This window comes from Terrapene carolina, unplaced genomic scaffold (genome assembly GCF_002925995.2).
Source record: "Terrapene carolina triunguis isolate 2854851 unplaced genomic scaffold, T_m_triunguis-2.0 Scaffold93, whole genome shotgun sequence".
Lineage (NCBI taxonomy): Eukaryota > Metazoa > Chordata > Testudines > Emydidae > Terrapene > Terrapene triunguis.
In genome coordinates this window covers 30,169,590-30,193,414 of record NW_020664444.1, presented here as the reverse complement: position 1 = coordinate 30,193,414, position 23,825 = coordinate 30,169,590, and the positions used below count along the sequence as shown (strand labels likewise).

The 23,825-nt window shown below is 46.9% G+C and overlaps 1 protein-coding gene across 1 annotated transcript; it reads right to left on the bottom strand.

Annotated features, from left to right (window-relative positions):
• Positions 1 to 557: 557 nt before the first annotated feature.
• ROGDI (rogdi atypical leucine zipper) lies at positions 558 to 23,455 on the bottom strand. Its single transcript, XM_024213410.2, has 11 exons — positions 23,369 to 23,455; positions 14,907 to 14,978; positions 14,106 to 14,188; positions 11,750 to 11,804; positions 10,635 to 10,715; positions 7,816 to 7,911; positions 6,039 to 6,137; positions 5,310 to 5,423; positions 4,392 to 4,441; positions 2,798 to 2,924; positions 558 to 1,013 (listed from the first exon to the last, which is right to left on the bottom strand). The coding sequence occupies exons 1-11, from the start codon at positions 23,408 to 23,410 to the stop codon at positions 972 to 974; spliced, it is 861 nt and encodes a 286-aa protein (XP_024069178.1). The 5' UTR covers positions 23,411 to 23,455; the 3' UTR covers positions 558 to 971.
• Between the last annotated feature and the right edge of the window lie 370 nt (positions 23,456 to 23,825).

Below are 23,825 nucleotides of genomic sequence, written 5' to 3'. Positions count from 1 at the left end.
TACTGGTTATGGGGATGATTCATATACTATAGCATCAAAAGGTTAGGCAGGTAACAATAACCATCCTTCCACAGAAACAACATGGTCGTGTCCGCAGATCTGTGTTTAGTGTCACCCTGTAGTAGACCATAGAGACTGTACAACGGAAGACCTGGTACAGACGGCGGATAGAGGCTCCGCTCATTCCTGTGCCAGGGAGAGAGAGGTTTATGTGCAAATGGTGAACAGAAGCTACATTCTAACACAGACAGAAATGACTGGCTCACCTGGGGCTCAGAAACAAGGAGTAACACGCAGTCACATTGGTGCCAGGGAGAAGGAAATAACAGCTGCAAATAAGAACATCTCAAAATGAATTACAAGAAACATCTGGACAGATGCTGGGGAGGGTTTGGGACAGGAAGGAATGAGTCTTGGGGCCACTCAAAAACCCTGCTAGACCATCCTAGGTCACTGCATGAGGCAGCATCCCCTTGACCCATGATGTGCTGCACATTAACAAGCACTCAGCCTGCCCCAGTTAGTGTTTGTCTGTCTCTGTCCCTCCCCAGCCCTAGCCCTGCTCATGGTCCAGCAATCCTGATGGTATGTGCAAATTAGATTAGCTTTACTGGCTCATGGTCTTCCCCTCACCCCAGCCCCTGAGACATGGTCCACATAACTCATTATGGGCTTGCAAGGTGGAAATAAGTAACATTCTACATGTGACTATGCAGACATGAGCAAGCTCACGGTCCACATCACAGCACTGCGAGGGGCCCTGCTCAGTGCTGCCATGTGTTGAACCCTGAGGTCTGAAGCACAAGCAGCTCCTACAGGTGATATCTCTGGAAAGCACTGACCCTGGTGTATGGCAGGACACAGGCCAGTGCGACATGGCACTCCTCTCAGGTTGCTACACAGGGGTTTCCGCCTAAGAGGGCAGGGCAGTAGTGTTCGGGGTCACGTAGAGTCAAACTCTCCTGGAAGGATTAGTATGGCCTGTAGTTCCAGTAGCTGGAAAACACAGAGATCTGGAAAAACAAGGGATAAAACAGGTAGGCCCTTGGGTTCCCTGGATCCTTGTTAAATATCAGTCTCATGTTAAAACTGCTTCTTTCTGTTAAAGGGACAGCTTCCTCCCCCACCCCACCTCACAGGCCAGACCCGGAAGCAGCTCTGGGGATGAGAGAAGCTGGAAGGAGGCCATGATTCTCTTAGATCTGGGTCCTCACTTGGAGTCAGTAATTCTCCAATCTCTCTCTGGCCACATCCCTCCCAAATCCCAGGAGCCCCCTCCATTTTCTTTTACATCCCTCCCTTTAACTCAGAACAATGGCTGCTCCCAGCTCAATGGGGCTGGGCAGAGCTTGTTTCAGCCAGTGGGATTTCTGGAGAGTGACATTCCCTTCATACCTCCTCCAGGGCACACACAACTCAGGCCAGGAGCAACCGGCCACGCTTGAATCCTAGGGACCAAATGTGTGTGTCTCAGCAGTGATCCAGAACCAGTGTTACCAACAGTCTACTGGTTCTTGATGGGTTTATATGGATCCTGCCAGAGTGTTCTAGCCCTGGCTATGTAAGTAGTGGTTCCTGGTTCCAAGTTCAAGAGCAGTTACAATGGGCCAATTATTATTTGTCACATTTGTCTATGGAGCCATAGTTGTGCGTAGTGTTTTACACAGAGTGTGTCACTGCTACAGGCATCATATAATGTACAGCAGATACACACCAGACCACTAAGCACTGACATGGCACTTCTCAACCAAGGAGCTCAAAGCACCCTGCAAGGGATGGGAAATATTATCCCCATTTTACAGATGGGGAAAGTGAGGCAGCGTGATGAGGTGACGCACCCAAGGTCACGCACCAGATAAGTGGCAGAGCTGGGAACAGATCTCAGATCCTCCTGAGTCCTAGTCTGACCACACTGCCTCTTCAGCGGCTCTGAACCTCTGGATCCCCATCTCAGTTTCTCAATGTATGGCCAGGGCCCTTAGCCCAGGAACACACATTTCTGAAACAGCATAATTAGTCCCTCATATGACCTTATGAACAGATTCCCCCTTCTGCTCCTGGAAACCCGCCCGATGAGTTACACTGCATACACAGTCCACACCAGGGTACCTTTGCCAAGTGTCTTTATTATTGTTTTCTCCCTTGTGCTCCAAGTACAAGGGAGGGATAGCTCAGTGGTTTGAGCATTAGCCTGCTAAACCCAGGGTTGTGAGCTCAATCTTTGAGGGAGCCATTTAGGCAACTGGGGTAAAAATCAGTTTGGGGATTGCTTTGAGCAGGAGATGACCTCCTGAGGCCCCTTCCAACCCTGATATTCTATGATAAACATAGCAGCAGTTAAAGGGAGCCCCATTCCTGCTCCCCGGCCCAGCATTTTATACTGTTTGCCTTCTCCCTGGCATTCAGCTGGTGAACTAATTGCCTCATTAGCAAATCTGGTTCTTTACAAGTGTAAGTGACACTTGTTACCTAGCAAACCCCCTCCGAAGTGAACAGGCTGCTGGATTCCAAGGGGTTCTCTCTGCAGCTGCTAACAACACCCTGTTACTAAATCTCGTCCAGTTATTCAGAATTTTAACTAGACTCCTGCTGTGTAGCACCTACCATTTGTCAGCTCCATAGCAACAGTTTTCATTATTTCCCTGAACATCCTGTGCCATCGATACATAGAACAAATTACATCATACTGCATACTGATCTCTGTGCCAAGCACTCATGGTCAAATCCATTCCAGCTCACGAGAGCACCTAGGTAATTAATTTGAACCTACTAACAGAACTCCTGCCCATGTCCCTACCTTGTCCTTCAGCTGCTGGCAGAGCTGCAGAGAGACCGTGAAGAAGACAAGGGCATCATTTAGCCAAGGTACCACACACTCCACTTTATGGACATGGCTGACTTCATATCTTTGGTTGCCACACTCACTGCAAAGAGAACACACCACAGCTGCTCACAGACAGGGCTCCGTGGACTCTGATGAATCCAGGGGCTACACTAGCTAAGTCAGGGTTGGACTATAAATTATAGGGGCGTGAAGTGCTCATGAGAATGAGGCTCAGTGTGCTAGTTAGCAGACATATGCCACACAGCTTCCGCTCCACAGTTCTGCCAAAGCACCTTCCCCCAATAGTCCAGTCCTAGATTAAGCAATAGAGATGGCAGACTGTGAAACCTATCCATTGTAGGCAGCCACATCCAGTAGACATTTAACTCCATTTTACATGTAGTCAAATTAAGTTGAACCCAAGCTTCTAAATGGAGAGGCTAATGCATTTAGCTCACTGCACCACCCATTTCATAGCTTAGTTTCAGTTATACTGCTGCCACCCCCAGGTGCGGAGAATCAGTATGAATCACTTAGAACTCTTCCCCTCCCTCCCCCTGTTATGAAAGAAACCACGAGGATTTCTGTCAGAAGCACATGGTTACACCAGACACCTGCCAGACATGCTGAATATGAAACTGTTTTAGCCCAGCTTAGACAAGGTGCAGTGTCAAGCATTGGCTAACCAGGGCACATGCAGGGGCAGCAGCACAGGGAATGAAACACTGATTGTAGTGGTGGGAGGTTAATGTTCTCTTTTGTGCCAGGCCTGAGCTCCCTGCCAGCCCCTTCCTCTCTAAGTGAGGACTGTATTTTGAACAGCCACGTTTGTCTGGGCTAGGGAATGAGTGATTAAAGAGATCTGGCTATTGCACCAGTGCTCAGCAGGTACAGCCCCAGCACTGGCTCACTGGAGCTGCCCTACCTAAGCGCTTGTCTACACTTACAGCGCTGCAGTTGTGCCGCTGTAGCACTTAGGCCATGTCTGCACTTACAAGCTTACAGCTGTGCTGCTGTACCAATACAGCAGTGTCGCTGGAAGAGCGGTCATGTAGCCATGTTAGGCCGAAGGGTGAGAGCTCTCCCGTCAACGTAATAAAACGGGAGAGCATCTCTTGCTGACATAGCCCTGTGCACACAAGCGCTTACGCTGGTACAATTTATGTCGCTCAGGGGGATGTTTTTTCACATCCCTTAGCAACAAACATTTTGCCGACATAAGTGCTAGTGTAGACATGGCCTTAGTGAAAACTTTACCTATACCGACAGGAGAGCTTCTCCCATTGGTGAAGCTACTCCACCTCCCTGAGAGGCTGGCTACCCCTGGGGTTAGGTTGGTATGACTACGTCTCCCAGGGGTGTGGATTTTCCACACCCCTGAGTGACGCTGTTATACCAACGTAAGTCTGTAGTGTAGACCTGACCTAACAGATGCTCTCCTTGGCCAAAAATTCAAAGCTATTCATAAGCAGGGCTAATGCTAATGACTGTGTTCTGGCCATGAGTCAGTGTAGGACATCACCCTCTCCTACACATGCTATACAACCCTTCGGATGACAGTACTTACAACATGGCTCCAGGGTTATGCAGAATAGACCCTCCAGTAGGTCTGAAGTTCTACACAAAGGATGAAAGAGAGAAATAAGTCACTTAAAATCTGACATAAGGAAAAAAAATGCAATCAAATGATTTGTCAGGATGTACTGACAAAATGCAGCTGAGACTCACATTTACTGCTATATACAGGGAGACAGTGGTTTGAGATCAAGAAACATGGGCAGGTGTATGCATAGGAGTTAAGAGTGAGCAAAAGGCAGAGCCAAAGAGCCTCTAGCATCTGGTCCCTTCCTGCACCTTACGAATAGTCCCAGAAACTTTTTGAAAACAAAATCCATCGCCCTGCAGGGTTTTTATCCCAAAACACAGCACCACTGAGAACCTGAGTGTGAAACTCACTAGAAACTGGTTATAAACCAAATGAAACTGACTAGCCTTATTTCCACTGTCCAAGCTGAGAAATGCAAGTGGTCAAGCAACATCGTGAAAATGAAATTAGCTCTTTAAAATTCCTTTGGTTTAAATAATCTAAAATGTATTTGCAACACAGATAAGGGATTTTTATTAGAAAAACATCAATTAACTTGACTGTGCCCCTTTAACACTATAAAGGAACTGACCCAAACATATTTTTAAAATAAAATATCATGTGGGTAAATTTAGTGATTACTCCCTCTGAGGCTCACTCAAATAGCTCCATCTTTGCTAAATCATCATGCCCAAACTTAAGTTTGCGCTTCCAGGAGGACCAGTTGTTCTGGCTGCATCCTGACCTAATTCCAGGTACCTAACACTAAACACACTCATCCCATGCTCTGGAGATCTCACCACCTCACGTTATAAGGTGTCAGCATCATCCAGGGAACTGAGATCTCCTCTTTTTAGCCCATGTCTCCCCTGACTGGGAAAGGTGAAGAAAGGAGACTACCTTGGTGGAATTGGGCTGCAGTGCATGGAGCTGGTAGACAGTCAAACACAGCTTATTTAGGTTGATGTAAAAATTCACAAGGATGTCCGAGGGCAGAGCAGGGGTGAACATTTTCTGTGAGAAAATAAAAATGATTTCTGCATCAGTGACAGGACCCTCTGTTTCTAAAGCTAGGGTAATACTACCGTAGAGTCTCTTCCATAAAAAAAAAAAAAAAAAAAGTGAGGCAGAGAGACGTTAACAGCTTTAGGCAAAAGAGAAAAGCTATGTTTTATAGAGAGACTGTAATAGAGACCTGACCATACATGATGGCTATTTCTCTTGTTGCACCTGACTTCTAGACAGCTCTTGCACCAACACGGTGTAAGGGAACAGAGGAGATGGGAGTTAGACTCCATAGTTTGTCTCTCTTTAGAGTTTTGCTCTGGAGAAGCCCAGTTGACAAAGCCAAAACCCTTTCTCCTGGCTGTGGGCTCTTTAAGCCCAGGTCTGCTGCTCCCTGCAGCAGAGAAAGGTAGACCGACCACCAATACTGAGCACAGGGTCTACATCTGCTTCCATACAACGGAAGTTATACAAGACTAAAAGGGGGATTCTCTTACACTGCGTACAACAAGGGTAGATTAGAATACAGCAAACCACGTCCCCATCGTGGAGGGACATGATAGCCCTCACTAGTGGGTGGAGAGAGGGAGTGTGCAGTATAGGCCAAGACTGATATAAAGTTACCGTAAGGCCGCTGGAGGCAATTTCTGGTAGGGTCAAGGTGGCTGGAGTAGTGAGCCGGTTCCGAGCTCGTGTCAGCTGTAACATCACTGCATCCATCAGCTAGGAAAGAAAACACATTCCTGTCTGAGGGCCATGATGCAGCTTTGGAGGGCGAGCTGAAGAGCCTGGGTAACACGCATGAGTTGTTACAGGGGAAACTGCATCAAGGAGTTGCACTGATTCAAGGCAGGGCGTCAACTCTACACACACGCTCCCGCCCGAGGCTCAAACAGAAGCAAGCAGCTCTCGCTCAGGCCCCTAGAGAGCAAAGGCCTCTTCAGGTTACCCACGGGGAGGCACATTCTGTCAATTGCATCTCCCTGCAATGTTCCCAACAAAACCACAGCAGCCTAACTGGCATCACTCCAATGCTCTGTCAACAACTTACTGTCACCGGGAGAAGCTTCCAGATCAGAAAGTGCGGACGTTTCATATAAGAGCCTCTGCTTTTCTACAGGATCTGCCATTGGAAGAGCTTGGAGCTCCTGGATATTCTGTTGCTCTGAATCCTAACCAAGTAGCTTGCTTTAAAGAGAGTCAACTCATGCCACAGACCTCTCCCAGCATCCTTACAATGAGACCAAGCATCATAATTTGCTCTGCAATTTCTTCTAAACAGCAGAAGGTATTTGCATCCGAGTCACCTCCCTCCCAGGTTGTCTCCCCCCACGCTCCCGACCTACATGATCCCACTGTGAAATCTTCACACTAAATTAACACCCTCCTTGGCAACAGGGTTAGAAACAAAATGAACCTGCTCAAGCTGGGCTGGGAGAGAGACTGTATTGCTTTAAGAAAAGAGAAGCGGGAATTCAGAGACTTACTGGGAAAGAAAATTGCTGTTTATAAGTGTAATTTTGCTGGCAAAAATGTACCACTGTCATGGAGCCTTACATAAAAAAGGACAAGAATGTTTACAGAAGTGTCAGCCCACATTCTCCTCCACCCCACTTTACCCCTCTTCAGGGTAAGTCTCCACCAACTCCAGCTAAAAAAAAAAATGCCCGTTGTGCCTTATGTAAGAAACAGCAGAGAAAACAATTTAAAGATTTTAAGTGCTGACAGTCATAGAGGGATCTAAAGACACTAAAAGCTCTTCTAGAAGCTTTACATACAAAAGAAGAGAAAAATGTTGCCTAATTGCTCTGATGGGCTCCAATCCTGCATGTGCAGAACTTTAGTCATGTGAATCATCATATGGATGTCAATGAAACTACTCACATGAATAAAGTTATGCACACTCTTGAGTATTTGTGGAGCAAGCTCTTTCCTATGACTCTGTGACAGTGGTGGCTTTTTCACTTGGCAGGAATATTGCATCTTGAAGGTGAATTTCCTCAGATATAGTCCCTATTTTGGGAAAAATACCCAACCCAGCATTCTGGGGGAGCTGTGTTCATCTGCTACAGCACTCATGACTATAGAATGTTAAGGCACTCTGAACTACGACTCATCTTCTCCCCAGGGGAGAAAAAGGGTTGGTGGCCAAGTAAAAACGGAACAGGCTCTTTCTCACACTTGATGTGCTGAGAAGTTACAGCCACCCGGTCCAGTGGCTAGGACTCTAGCCTGGGACCTGGGTTTGAGTCCCTGCACTACCTTGTGTGACCAGTCTCTGCAGAGATTTCAACTCAGTACAAAAAACCCAACACAGCGCAGCTGCATTAAAAAGAGGGGAGAAATGTGGAATTGGAGAGTCTGTCCTCTTACCCCACCTCCCAGAGAGCATTCTGCTCACCTTGAGGACCTCAGAGCCTGTTTTGAACTGGTAGTTTACATCTCGGTTCGTGAGCAGGTAAATTGCTTGGTTAACGTGGTTTCTAGCATCCTGGATCTGCAAAGGTACAAAATGCAGCCCTGTCAAATCAGTTCCCTCTGAAGTAATGCTAAAAGGTAGACTATCCCACTGCTGTCTCCCAGGATCCATCCTGTACCACTGCACAGACAGGAAAGGAAATGTTGATCATCCCATAATACTGAAAGCATTTTCTCCTGGGCACTCGGCACTCACCACTAAAGAAAGCTGTTACCTCTGCCATTCAGATCATAAAATTATTGGTCTACCATTTTAAGAAACAATGGTCTGAAGTCTGGGGCCTGCTATTTTATGTCCTGGACCATCAAACTAGCACTGGTGGTTTGAAGGAGTAGTGATGTCAGGTAGTCAGCTCTCATGAGCAATCAGGGCCAGAAACAAAAAAGTGATACATTGCTATCCAGCTAGGCATTCCCACTGTCTAGGATACAGGGCATTCAGAGTACATTCTGGTTACTGTCTTTGCCCTGTCTCCGACTTCTTCAGCTGTGATTGGATTACAGTGGCTGCTCTTAAGAATCATTGCCATAGAGCTAAAACCAATACAACATCTGAATACTCTGAGAGAACAGAAAGCATTGATTTCTAACTTTAAGGTGCATTGGAACAGTGGATTACCAACACCCTAGAGTAGCTGCTGTAGCATTTGGGTGCAGGGGAACACATCACTGGGGCTTGCCTCTTGAGCAACCTTTGATAGAAGAGACCTGAGGCACATCTAGCATGAACCCCTGTGACTCTTGCAGCATATGGTCCATTAACAGAGCAATCCTGCCAGAGCTGCCCATAACACGAGCGAGGAAAAACAACGTAAAGAAAGGGTTCACTGGCAGGGGGAGAAGAGCAGAGGAGCAACTCCAAGTGGGGGTGAGACTCCGACACTCAGCACCAGAGGCTGGTGTGGGAGCTGGAACAGAGGAAGGCATTAATGAACAGGGAGGATGAACACAGAAAAGGCAGGCACAAGTTAGGATAAGAGGCAGTCGGTGTGTACAGAAAAGCACTTGATCGAGTTTAGAGCAGGACGCTGTGAAGGGCATGTTTCACTAGTGTTTTCAGACAAGTTCTAGATGCCAGTTGCAAATGTAACAGTGAAACAGATAGACACACAGCTTTGGACTTTGTTCACAGGAAGCTTGTAGTCTGAAGCTTCCTTTCTCCCCCAAATCTTGGCACAACTCTCCTGAGTGCTATACTGAACCTTACCTAGTGCAGGCTCTGGACAGATTTACGAGAAAAGCTCTTGTATGACTTGCACTTGGTTCCCCAGAGCACACAGCTCAGAAATCTCAGCAGGGGTCTTGTTACTCAGAGGAGGGCGTCTCTAGATGGAGGAAACATGTCCAGTGCAAAACCACCATTATGGTGCACACAGCTGGCAGCTTAGATACTGCTGGCACTCGTGACATGGCATCACAGGACACTACTTTCCAGATCCCCCACCTCCAGGAATATTCCAGAACAACAGACTTGGGAGCAGCTTATGCCACTAGGCTCTGGAGTAACACACGCCATCACAATTTTCACAGCGCTTCCTCCAGTTGGCAAGGCCCACTCTCTCATGGAAGAAACTCAGGATATTTCACTATCGGAGGCTTGCTCTGAGAGAAATAGGACAAGGGTCTCCCCATAATCTCATGAAATACTATTATTCTGCCTCCTTTAGGCTCTCATATTCGTCGTCTAAATAACATTAAGAGACCAAATCCTTCCAAAGTAAATAGAGGCAGGAGCTGTGCTTAAGAGACGGTGGAAGAATATCAATAGAGCAGCAATACAAAAGAGTCACTTATATATAGGCAACACTGCTGACTGCATCACAAAAGCTCCCTTGTGTGCAAAGCACAAACAACTCAACATAGCCATAAGCTTCAATGATCAAAGCCCAGATCAACCCAGGGCTTGATTCACCTACCACAGAGTAGCTAACATGTTTAAAATTAGCTAACGTTTAAAATGCCAGTAAATTAGAGCTCTCAATCTGCTGTAGATTGATGTGTCAAACAAACCACTGAAGTCCAAATATGCTTATAAAAAAAAATCCAAGACATTGTATAAGGACCTACATAGCATAGAACCCCAGAGTCAGTTTTTAAACTTCAGAGCAATGGTGGGAAACTTTAGTTCCATGAGACTGGGCACTAGATTTCCAGAAGCCAGATCTATTCCAGCAATAGAAATGGCAAGCAACACCAGTCTGAAGAAGAGATTCAGAATTCTTCCCATTTGGATTCAATGGTGTTATCTGGTTTTATTCCGACTTAAGAATCCAGTTATAGCTAGAGTCTGAGGCACTGTCATATGCTGTTAGTGAGGTGAAGGGAGAAGACATGATTTCATACGGGGAATGAGAGCAGAATTGTGAGCCAGCTCAGAGTCGGATGAACTGTTCTCTGTTCAGCCAGCCAAGATTCAACAGGCATTGAGAGAGACAGCTACAGCCCGGGTGCTCTGAGCACTCCTTTCACAAGCTCAGCACCCCAACCCAGAGAGCTTTTAGCTCACTGTCGTCTCAGGAACTAGTAGCACTCACTCCTTTTTCTTCTAAAGCCCTAATCCCAACTAGTTCACACCTCTGCCCACCTCCTCTATCACACTCCAATCCATAAAGAAAGGAAGGTGAGTACTGGTGTCTGGAGAACCACAATGAAGACCAGCCCTTTCCTCTTTGAAGGAAAGGGCCTATGCAGGCTGCAGGGAGGGCACAAGCTCAACACCAGGAAGACTCCTGATAACCATACCTGCTGCAATTTCCATTGCTTGTCTTCGCGGAATGTGAAGTGCAGGAGCTGGTTATTTCTGGGCATTTTCAAATTAATATCCTTTAAAAGAGAGAGAGAGAAAGGCAGAGATGAGAGGAGCTCCCGCACAAAACTCAGAGCAGGGCTCCCCCTGAGCAAAAGGTGCTGCTCATACCCCTTCAAAGCCATGTATCTCATCTCCAACAGATCCACTGACATTGACTGCTGAGTGGGGGCATTTTGAGCAGTACTGGTTCAGCCAGTTTTTCGCCTTACTTCTACGAGAGGGAGACGCAAGGCGTAAATGACAACGTCGTTACTGAATTGGGCCCAGAGAGGAGACTGCCAGTTCATTTTAGGAGGTGTTGCGGGAACTCTGATGATAGAGATAAGGGGCAACATAGGTGAGAAGCCCATCAACTAAGAAGGGTCTATTGCAATACCTACCGCCGAGATTATAATATTGCAAACACTAATGATATTTCACTCGGTCATCATAAATAATGAACTGTCCCAGGTGAGTGAGTGGCAGTTTTGGAAGGCTGAGTTAAAACAGGTCTAAGACTATACATCATGCATATTAAGACTGGACTGCAGCTAACCAAAGTGCCACTCCCTAACTGGGAGAGAACACACCCCAGTAGGATAGCACACGTGTAAGGACAAAATCTTCCTCCTCCTCATCCCTGCACTCAGATTTTCCTAGATACAGATTTCAACCCCTGGCATCATGTCTCAGCAGTGTGTCAGCTATGCAAGAACTGCCTTGTTTAGCCACAGAGTTGGCTGCATCTTCGTCCAGTTGCCTGGCAGCGTTTGGCTGGTACCAGAGCCTATTGTAAAACCAACCAAAGCAATGGCAAGATGCAATCACTGTGGTACCGAGGTGGCATCACTAGACAGCAACCAGCCAATCACCACCATAGAGGGCAGCTCCAGCGCCAATGAGCTTGACACATCTTCCCACTTGTTGACATCTGACGGAACAAGGTCTAGCAGGGGAAAAAAGGCATGGAGTATGCTTCACCGCTGATCAGAAAAGAGAAGAATAAAGGTATTCACCACTTGCTCACCCCAGGGCTAGCACAAAGTGATTGGTGTGGATTGGTACTCACAGCTTGGCATAGAGCATCTCCCTGCAGCATCAACACTCCTTTCACCTGGTCTGCGCTGGAATGACAAAACAGTTCCAAACAGTGAGAGTCACAGGAGGCAGCCAGCCTCACCCCCAGCAAGAACAGGTGACCAGCCTCCACCCTTACCAACCAAAATGCAACACAGCAGAGGGCAGCAAGGACCTTCCCCACTCCCAGGTGGGCACACAGGAGCTCTCCAGTGTTGGTCCGAGTATATCCTGTGGACAGCTCAGCTAGGGAGATGCATTCTCACCACCTACTCTTAGATCAAGCCTCCTGCCAGCAACTATAATATTGCTTGAGAGTTGCTCTCTTGTGTAACTGACCTGCTAAGAGCACTAAAGTCCCATCCTAAACTAGTTTCCTCCCTGTATTAACAATCCACACTCTGTTCACCATTTAAACATTAACACCTTTTGTTTAAACATTAGAGTTCTGGCACTAACAGCAGGGACGCAAATCACAAACTAGGTTATAATCTGACATTGTGTATGCTTTCTGCTTATGCCATAGAGGAAGTTGAAGGGTAGTGCTGGGTAACTGGTCACCTTCTGCAAAGGTCCCACCTTCTCACCAATCCTGTTACATGTTTACATGAAACAATGACAGGAGACTAAAGTACCTGGGCTTTAAGGACTTCACTTTATGAGCCCATCTCATTTAACACAGACACCATGATCTCACTGACCTCCCAGCATCTGAGAGAGACCCGTCTCCGGATGGAGACAAACCTGTTGCAGTTCAACCCAAAGTAGATTGAAGTGATAGTTGACAGAAGAGAGAAACATCTGGAGGAATGGACAGAGACAATCTCTGCACACACTATAAACACCCACAGATTTTCCCCTTTGGATACCAGAATCCCTTGCTCCACAGCTGTTCTGAGAACTTTTGTGGAAGCTTGTTTCACTGTCTACTGTGTAACTCTACAGAAGTACAGCTGGACTGGAGGCTCAGAAATGGTGACTATTACAGATGCAGTTTAGTAGTAACCGCACTTATATAGCGCCTTTCATCCAGATCTCTCACTGCTTTGTGAGGTCGGTAAATGTTATTCCTATTTTACATTTGGGGAGACTAAGACATGGAGGTTAAGGGACTTGCCCAAGGCCACACACAGAGTCAGCAGCAGAGCCAAGAATAGACTTCAGATTCCTTGAGTCCAGGTCTCCAGCTGTAAGCACTAGACAGGGTCTCCTCATTATTCACACTTTGAACATGGTGAGAACTGATCTAACTATTCTGCAGTGATGAAATGAATCAGAATATGGCCCCAAAAAACCACCTGGTGATTCCACTAAAGAATCAAACAGGAAATTGGCAAAGCCTAAAATGTGATCCATTTAAAAAGTACTTTCATCTGATGGGAAGTATCTAATTTTATTTAACCCTACCAAAAGAGTGATTTTTTTTGAGTGCCCTATTCTTATGGGATCAAAGAAATGAACTTCCCACCCTGTATGGACATTACCAAAGATGCTAATGCATATAAATAGAGTAAACAAGGACAGGTATGTATATTTTAGCAGGCAACTACAATTAATGTTTGATAAAATGGCAAGAAAGCAAAACAGATGGGAAAGCCAAGTGTTCATTCTTTAGAAGGTTATTAAACAATGATTAAATGAGCATTGGATAACTGCCTTTTACAACACAAACAGCAAAATATCATCAGGCTTTCCTCAGAGCGACAGTCTCTTTTTTAAAGGGCTGGAAATCTGCAGCAGTAAAGGCTCAAATAATGAAATTATGGCTGAATATTTCAACATCTATTTAGAAGCAGATATTCAGCTATCGACCCAACCACTCAGCTGTGGGAGTAATACAGTACAACAGGTAAGGTGGGATTTACAGAACACAGGGTGGGTAGCTCCCAGCTACAGCTGTCCGATGGGGGCTCTTCTCTTAGCCTTGAACTGCTGCTTTTCTAAATGCCACTGCATTCAGATCTCCATGTTACGTAACAAAGCAGATGAAATGGGGGAGGGAGGAAGATGTGACATGTAAATGATTAAAGTAAGCTAGGAGAGCAGCAGGCGAGAAGAGACAAATAATGCCAAACTGTCACAGATGTTATAGGAAAGGAGGTATAATTGTGCAGCAAAGTAAATTAGCTTCTGCGCTCTGCAACCCAGGCACCTGGGTCACTAGAAGGTGGATGTGCTCAACTATGGAAGTGTTCTACTGTCTCCAGATGTTAAATGAGAGATAGCAACAACAGGAGAATCTGTGTAAAATGGGAGTGAATTGCCTCAATCCTCCACATCCTTCCCCTTCCTTTCCTACACAAGGAGGAACCCAAGACCAAACGTGTACATGGAGAACAAACACTTACCTTGAAGTGCCCAGCATGAAATTCTCCTGTTTGACTGGTCCTTCTGTGCCACCAACAGGCAAAGCAAACCTGTGAGAAGCCTCCTGCACAACAGCAAAGGGAGCTGACACTGTGACTGGCTGACAAAATACTGCAATATCCTGGACAAACTTTATGCAATTAAGATTAACTTTACTGAATTAAGTTAAACCGTAATGAATTAGGTTTAATCCTTTGGGGTCCATTGTATTAAAAATGCAATTGTGTAGGTGTTATTGTGGCATTGTATGCAACTCCTCTAGGAGGAGAGGGATACTAATGTAAAGCCACTCCTGGAGAGGTGCAAATATGCTCGTTCAAACTGGATTCTCCAGGGACCACCAGACCAAGAAAGGATTTTTGGATCAACAGCCTAGTTTTAGCTCAGGGCCTTCTTCCTGATTAAGTAAACAGACAAGTCCCTTGGTCCAAGAAGGGACCCAATCCTTAGGGAAGGGTTGGAAGGACTGGGGCCCATAAGACTGTGGTCTTGTTCTGAGCTGAAGCTGCGATGAACTTGAAACCACAAGGAAACCCCTTGAGTGGGGTTTTAAAGGGCTGCTCCTGCCAGAGCTCATGTTAGGGTTGGGGGAGTCCTCTGGTTAGCTTATTAGTATGTGTGTAGGGTTTTTTAAATGGTTTTTAATATATTTTCTTTGGGGATAAAGAGAGATCTTTGCTCTCCAGGGCTGCCACCCCAGCATTGTGTTCACACAGAACAAAACAGCAACCAGAAAAAAGCAACTGAAAATTCCCTATGCATGGCTGGAACTGGCTCGATACCTTCAGAATATCCTGCAGCTGTCTCAGGACACCATGAACCTCCTCTTGCAAAAGCCATTTAAACTCTTCTTCCTACAGCCATGGAAAGACAAAACAGGAATCATTTATGAGAGTCTTTTAGGGCTTTCACAGGATGCTTGATCTTAATTTCTTTCTGAGACACAGAAGCACATAAACCATGAAGAACAAGTTTACTGGTATGTGCAGGTGGAAATGTAACAAGAGGTAAGGTAGGCAGTTTTTGACTGAATTGTTCAAAGGGCTATTTTCTCTACCTCTCCATGCTGCCTATATACCCTTTCAAAATATCTTGCCTTGACTCCACTGATCAAATGTTTATTTATTTAGAGCATTATATGAATAATAATGGTGGTAGGTGGCCCTGGTTCTTATACTGCTCCCATCCATGTGGTTTACCAAACAGCAGCAGCTTAATTAGGAAAGAAGCTGAAATAAATTCAGCTGAGGGGACTGGACTGTTTGCACAAATTCAGTAATAAACAAGTTCAGTTCTGATGGGACAACTTCTCAGCTGACCTCAACCAGTTGTCTGCTATGGAGAAAGCCTGTGCAAACCAGATCCTGAATATGAAGCTGCAAACCTGAAGTATTAGTATAAAAACACCCTTGGTCAAAACAACACCAAAGGTAGTAGGTGTGTGCGCATTGGGGGGAGGATTACTTTCACCACAGCGAAGTAGGGAAGGGCAATCCCCATTTTTCACATGGGAATAGAGGCACATGGTAAATAAGTGTCTTGCCCAAGGTGTCACAGGCAGTCTGCGGCTGGGAGTCAGGAACTGAATCAGGTCTCTCAAATCCCAGTCTAGTCCAATGGCCTAACTACTATACCATTCCTACCAATATGTACTAGGAGAAGTGTTAGCAAATCTGTGGATTTTCGCCTAGCTCTTTTCACAGGAGATGGAAATGTCCTACTGGCAAACACCTTTTGAATGAGGGCTAGGACAAAGATGTTGGTTATAACACTCGTTAACCTGCCAGATGTGCCTGTCGGGTGCACATCTGGATAAGATTCCATTTCATAAAATACCTGTTAACCACTAAGTGCCAACAAAAACTTGAGATACGTTATAGCGGGAAACAATGAGAGGTTTGATCCTTTGGTGGAATCAGGTTTGGGAGTTTGCTAGAATGAGGTAGCTTACAGCAAGTCAAACATGATATGGATCCAATCCAGAGAATCAAACAATCCCTCCCTGAGTACATCTCCTTAGAAAGAGTCTTTACAAAACCACTGAACACATTAAATGTTTAAAAGAAAAACTTTTCAGCTCTTAAGAACAGTCATTTCTGCGGTGGTAAGAGGTTCCATTTGGGGGGAGAGTAGGCAAAGAGATTCACTGCAACATGAAGGACTCTCCCCAAAGCCTAGAGGATGGCAGCCTTGAGACCTTCCATCCTGTCCGGTACAGCCATGGAAGGTTAGTTGGGTGGACCACCAGAATGGTTTAGTTCTTTCTATGTAGAAAGCTAGAGCCCATCTAACCTCCAGTGAGTGAAGACATCGTTCACTCTTATTTGCATGAGGTTTCAGGTAAAAGACAGGTAAGTAAATTGCCTGATTGCTATGAAATTGTGAAACCACTTTCAGGAGGAAACTGGGATGAGGCTGTAAATACACCTGACCTTTAAAGAAGACCACATACAGTGGCTTCGATGTGAGGACATGGAGTTCAGAGACTCTTTGGGCCTAAGTGACGGCAATTAAGAAAACCACCTCCCAGAAGAGGTATAATAAAAGAGCATGTTGCTAAAGGCTCAAACAGTGGTCCCATAAGTTCTGACAAGACCAGGATCAGGTCCCAAGGGGAACGGACTCCCTTACTTGAGGCCTTTGAGGAATATGACTGACATGTCATTTGAAAAGCAGACTGGTTATCCACCCTCCGGAGGAAAGTTAATATTGCTGCCAAGTGAACTTTGACAGAAGAAATTGCTAAGCCTTACTGGTTCAGGTGCGATAATGTTTTGGATGGATGAACGCATGGGTGAGACTCCGGATTGGGATGCCCAGACTTAGAACAGCTTCCATTTTGAGAGGTAAGTAGTCCTGATGGAGGGCTATTATCTAGAAGGACCTGGCAAACTTGCTTTGAGCAGCCTGCTCTCTGGGATTTAGCCAGGGAGCTTACAGGCCGTTAAATGAAGGGAACTCAGGTTTGGGTGGAGCAACCAACCATGGTCCTGAGAGATCAGGTCCAGGTACAATGGGAGTGGGACTGGAGTCGCCATTGAGAGGTCTAGCAGAGTGGAGAACCAGTGTTGGCAGGGCCATGCTGGGGCTACCAGAATAACTTGGACCTGGTCCTGCTTGATCTTTAGCAGCGCTCTGTATAAGAGTGGGATTGGGGGAAAAGTATAATAAAGCTGTCCCGTCCAAGGTAGCAGGAAGGTGTCTGTGATGGAACCTGGACTATGACCTCATTGGGAACAGAGTTCGGAACAACAGAAGGAGTCACAAAAAGAGCAAGGCTCCTTGAAACGGTACATCCTGAACAGTCTGTTGGACCTCCTTTGGGAGATCAGAGGACTGTAACCATGAACTCTTGGGCATGGCAACTGCCGAAGCCATGGACCTGGCAGCTGAGTCAGCCGCATCCAGAGCAGCCTGTAAAGAGGCCCTTGCCACTGATTTTTCCCTCGTCCACTAGCAAGGAGAACTCTTGCCTAGCCTCTTGTGGGAATCCCAGATGTTAAAATCAGACCTGTCCAGCAGCACCTGCTGGTTTGCAATTCTGAGTTGTAACCTCCCCCGCAGAATAAACTCTCCTACTGAACAGGTCTAATTTCTTTGAGTCCTGAATTGATCCTGTCTCTCTCTCTTACTGGCAGCAGATACCCCCAGGGATTCCGGGGGGATAGGTTTAAAGGAACTCATAACCTTGGGCGGGAACATAATATTTTCTTTCAGCCCTTTTTGAAGGAGGCAGGAAGGGATGCGGGGGTCTGCCACAGAGCCTTAACTGGTCCATAATGGCCTCATTGAGAGGCAGAACTATTTTAGAAGGGCCCGTAGTAGCTAAAATGTCAACCAGGCTGTGGGAGGACTCTTTCACTACCTCCATTTGTACGCTCAGATTCAAGGCCACCATCTTTAACAACTCTTGGTGAGCCTTATAATCATCTGGGGGAGACAACATGTCCCTTCCTGAGATTGTTTTATCAGGGGAGGAAGCCAGCACTGGCTGTGGGTGCTCTTCTTCCCTTTCTGCATCAGCAGGATCCCACTGAACTGGCTCTTTGAGTTTGATACTGGGCTTGGTACCCAGTAGGGCGGTGCCGCCCATCTTTCAGAGGTCACTGAATAGGAGCACCTGGAATATGCCCTGGAAACTGGGGGAAAACCCCACCGGTTCCAAAAGGGCCACCGGACTGGTGCAGGTCCCCAGTGACCTCCTGGCCAACCACTCAATGGTACTCCTGTGCCCGGATCCATGATAGGGTGGAAATGCCTAGAGGAGTAGCAAGAATGGCTTCAAGGATGGAAAGAGTAAGACCCGATTCTGAAGAGGACGAGTCTCTCTCTAGTGACTGCAGAGGTGCTGTTCCCAACCGTGTCAGAGATCAGTGACGGGGTAGAGAGGTCCGCACTGAGGCAAGCATTGCAGGTTTCTCTTCTGATGGTACTGTGCCCTTCACGTTGAAATGACCCAGCTGGTTCACTCCTGTCCACCAGTACCAATAACACCAACTCTTGTACTGCTGACAATACTGGTACCGACAGCGAGAGAAGGTCCCTGGCAGCTACAAACGCTTCTGGTGTGGTAGGTACAAAAATAGTATCGGTACTGCACAGTGCCACCAATATAGAAGCTCTTCTGGTATCAGACTTGACGGTGCCTGCGTAGGTGCCAGAATCAATGGTGCCAGCTTCTATGGATCTGAGGTAGAGGAGTGCTTTGGTTTTGATCGCACTCTACTCTGATTCCCAAGCCTGGCAGCCTTTGGTGCCGGGGATGCCCCCTTTTGGCATGCTGTTTCTTATGTCTTTTTCTGGGCTCTGGAGATGGTGATTGGTGCCGGGACTCTGGTAAAGTAGGAGGAGCACTCCTTACTGATGCTGAGGCATTCGGCCTGGCTCAGATGAAGGTCTCAGTGCCACCTCCGTGAGCAGGATCTTCCGCCTGGTCTCACGATCCTTCTCCGTCTGAGTCCTTGCAGATCTAGCAACGGTCCCCCAGTATGAGCATCCCTCGGGCACTTCAAGTAGTTTGAATGCCAGTTGCTCAAGGGCATAGCCTTGTTGCAGGAGACGCAGGGCTTGAAGCCCGGTGACCAAGGCCTCCCTCGGTACTGGGGATCAGATGAAAACTCCAATAATCATGATAACTAATTTACAAAAACTAACTGTGTACAATAAAAAGAGAAAGTCCACTGGGAGAACTTGTGAATGCAAGGAGAGCAGTTCCAGTGACCGTCACAGGCGGTAAGAAGGAATTGAGAGGGCGCAGGGTTGGCTGGGCGCTTTATACTGGCGCAAACAGTGTGCAGCAGCAAAGGGCGCTTGAGCCACCATGACTGGTACCACTAAGGGAAACATTTCTGGTGACTGTGCGCAGGGCGTATGCACATCTAGAATAGAATGCATATGTGCAGTCATTCGAAGAAGACGAACACCATATCAACTGTATAAACCACTTTTAAGCTTAAAAACTTCTTCCATTTTCAGGGCACACACAGACTGACTTGGTTTTCATCCTTTGTTGATCAGTCAGTGTATCGATCTTCGGGGCATGCTATGTTTTTGCAGATGTTTGAGAACAGCTGAGAGACTTGGAATAGTTGGGATTCTTGGAGAGGGTGAGGCATATTTATATTCACACAGGTGTTGGTTGGTTGGTTATTTTGTCACTTAAAACAGTTCCAGCCTAACTGTGTTTGGAATACTTCTATGAACTTGTTAAAAGTCTACAGCTCAGAATAGGCACCTTTGGTTTAGAAGTCTCAAATCTCAATATGTAGAATTTGGGGCAATTTACTCATCCACGCATGAATTTACACCAAGTGGCATATGGCACCTGCAATGTCACAGACTGACACATCCAAGGTGACTTACACAGCAGCAATTTGTTTTGCTCAGTTTCCTAGGGTACCCTGGACCTTTTTCTAAAGCAGATAAAACCACATCATAAACACATCCCTCTGTCCAAGGCCATTTTAACTCAGAAAGCACAGAGATTTTAATAATTAACCTGTTTCTGTTTCCATGATGGTACATCCCTTTATTAAGGAGAATGCACAGACAGGAGGAGGTGGGAGAAAAAGACCAGGATGTACACAGGCTCTAAGTATTTATCTTGGTTTTTTTCTTGAGCTTTTCAAATACCTCTGGGGAGCTACTTATGGCACCCACATAAATTCTTGTCTTCCTTGAATTCCTGGACATCAGATCTCAGATATTATAACTTCATACATGTCACATGAGACTATAAGAAATAAAACACAAAAAAACACATCCAGAGTTCTCTGGCTTTGTTTGATACAACCCAAGTGTTACTATTTGGGGGTTTCCTGTGACTTCTGCAGAACCTGATTCACTGCCCTAATCAAAATTAATATGAAGAATTATGATTGGGGATTGACAGAAGGGAGTATAAATCAAACAAGCCTGATCAGAGAAGAAAAGCTGAGGGGCTTGGGATGGCTGGGATTCTCAGAGAGGGTGGAGTATGTTTATATTCCTGCAGGTCTTGGTTGGTTGGTTATTTTGTTACATAGGCCTGATCTACACTACACAGTTAGGTCAATTTAAGGCAGCATACGTTGACCTAATTATGTCAGTGTACACACTATAGCAGTGGTTCTCAACCCACGGCTCGCATGCGCATAGGCGCCGACTTCTAATGGCACCAGTGGGTGCTTGACCCCCCCTCTGTCCCCGGCCCGACTCCGGGTGCGGAACAGGGAGGCAAGAAGCCCAGGTGGCTACAGGCTCTTGGAAGGGAGCTGTGTGGAGCTGAGAGCCCTGGCTCTCAGCCCCCCTCCCCTCTTCAGTGGGTGACAGCGCTCCTGGTGAGGACATGCACCACTGACAGAAGGAGGGCAGTGTGGACATCAGCAGTAACTACTGCAGTGTCTGTAAGTCGACCTAACATAGGTCGACTTAAGTCTAGAATGTAGACATGCCTTTAGGCTAGAGTTGTTTTAACTGCTATTCCACCCACCTATTGATTACAATAGGGTCTCAATTAGAACACAATTTCAGGCACATTTGTTAATTAAGTTCTTGATGGACAAATCCATGCACATCTTGGTCATAAAAATGTCCTTTAGTACTGATGTTTAATTTCAGCCATCCAAGGCCAAAGGCCTCTTGGGTACTTTAGAAATAGATAAAAATTATCAGAGACAGCATCTGTAAAATTTCCTCCAGCCAGCAAGTTACAATCCTGAACCAAAAACAACATGAGTAAAATGCTACAGAGTCATGAACCTTGATTTACAGAGGATGTACTAGTGAGTAAGGCTTTCAGCCCTGGAATGTCCTGATAAGGCTCCACTTCCCATCCTCAAGATCCTATCTTGGGGAAGGACAAGTAGCTCCAATTTGCTGATCTTAATCGTCTTCACAGGACAGCAGCAGACAGTTCCTAAGGGGCACTGATCCTATATCAATGAAGGCTTTCCGTATTAAGAACAAGAGACTAATACACTGGACAACAAGTAGGCAGTGCCCTGCAAGCAATATTTAAGGGTGGCCCAAGGAAAGCGTGCCCTGAAAGAAGAGGTCAGGGATGGGAAATGCCTGATGGCTGCTAGGCAAACTTCAGCTTCCCTGCTTAGTTCACAGTCAGCAATGACCCCGTGCCATGAACCCCATTAATACAACCTAGATGGAGCTACTATAAGGTGGGTGCCTATCTAGTTGAAAAACCGTTCCCAGAGAGTAGTTATCAGTGGTTCACAGTCATGCTGGAAGGGCATAACAAGTGGGGTCCCGCAGGGATCGGTTCTGGGTCCGGTTCTGTTCAATATCTTCATCAATGATTTAGATAATGGCATAGAGAGTACACTTATAAAGTTTGTGGATGATACCAAGCTGGGAGGGGTTGCAAGTGCTTTGGAGGATAGGATTAAAATTGAAAATGATCTGGACAAACTGGAGAAATTGTCTGAAGTAAATAGGATGAAATTCAGCAAGGACAAATGCAAAGTACTGCACTTCGGAAGGAACAATCAGTTGCACACATACAAAATAGGAAATGACTGCCTAGGAAGGAGTACTGTAGAAAGGGATCTGGGGTCATAGTGGATCACATGCTAAATATGAGTCAACAGTGTAACGCAGTTGCAAAAAAAGCAAACATCATGCTGGGATGTATTAGCAGGAGTATTGTAAGCAAGACATGAGAAGTAATCCTTCCGCTCTACTCCACGCTGATTAGGCCTCAACTGGAATATTGTGTCCAGTTCTGGGCGCCACATTTCAGGAAAGATATGGACAAATTGGAGAAAGTCCAGAGAAGAGCAACAAAAATGATAAAAGGTCTAGAAAACATGACCTATGAGGGAAGATTGAAAAAATTGGGTTTGTTTAGTCTGGAGAAGAGAAGACTGAGAGGGGACATAGTTTTCAAATACATAAAAGGTTGTTACAAGGAGGAGGGAGAGAAATTGTTCTTCTTAACCTCTGAGGATAGGACAAGAAACAATGGGCTTAAATTGCAGCAAGGGAGGTTTAGGTTGGACATTAGGAAAAACTTCCTGTCAGAAGTGACAAAGAGTCCTGTGGTACCTTATAGACTAACAGAAGTATTGAGCATCAGCTTTTGTGGGTGAATACCCACTTCGTCAGATTCACCCACGAAAGCTTTTTACAGATCCAGACTAACACGGCTACCCCTCTGATTCCTGTCAGGGTGGTTAAGCACTGTAATAAATTGCCTAGGGAGGTTGTGGAATCTCCATCATTGGGGATTTTTAAGAGCAGGTTGGACAAACACCTCTCAGGGATGGTCTAGATAATACGTAGTCCTGCCTTGAGTGCAGGGGACTGGACTAGATGACCTCTCGACCAGTTCTATGCTTAACCTGGCCAGGGCAGGGGCAGCCACTATCCAGGCGAGATGCTCCATCTCCAAACTGTCCGGGGTAACGGTGTCTGCGATGGCGGAGAGGGGCCGGGTGCCGTGCTGGGGGCACTGCCCGGCAGGGAAGAACGGCCCCAGGGCAGGCAGGCCCCGGGCAGTGCCTCCAGCCCCGGCAGCCCCCCCTGTCGGGCAGCGCCTCTCTCCGGGACACCTGGGGAAAGGGTCCCAGAGCGGGGGGATGGGCATAGGGCCCCCGCCCCCAGAGAGGGCCTCGGGGGTGGGGGCGGCAGCGGGCGCTGCCGCAGGGGCTGGACCCAACCCCCGGGAGGGGACCGGCCCAGGCCCTTGGCAGGGTGACCCCTCGCTCGGGGATGCCTAGCGGCAGAGGAAGGACGGTCCCGGACTCACCAGCACTGCCCGCTCCGCCGCGCTCGCCATCGCAGCCGCCATCCCTCAGCTCTCCACCTTCTCCTCAGCACAGCCGGAGGCTGCCGGCTCCGCTTCGTGCCCGCCCCACTCACTCCTGATTGGCTAGGCACCGGCACCACCAGCCTTGGGATTGGTTACTGTTCTCACCCAGGCCCCGCCCAACGCCGACCCCGCCCACCACGGCTCGGCCTCTACTCTGCCTAGCAACGCGTCACAGGTTGCTGGCGAGTGGCTGGAATTATCTCCGTCCCCCCAGAGCTGGGGGCAAAGACGCACGGGATTGGGGATGACACCATAAGGCCTGGCGTGACATCACAATGTATGTGCAGATGCGCAAGCCTGGGAGGGGCGGGGCCTGAGACTGACTGGTGGTGAAGTGGTGGGGGTCTAGGAGAGGAGGCAGGCTACAGGGATGTGCCCCAGGCCATGCAGGGAC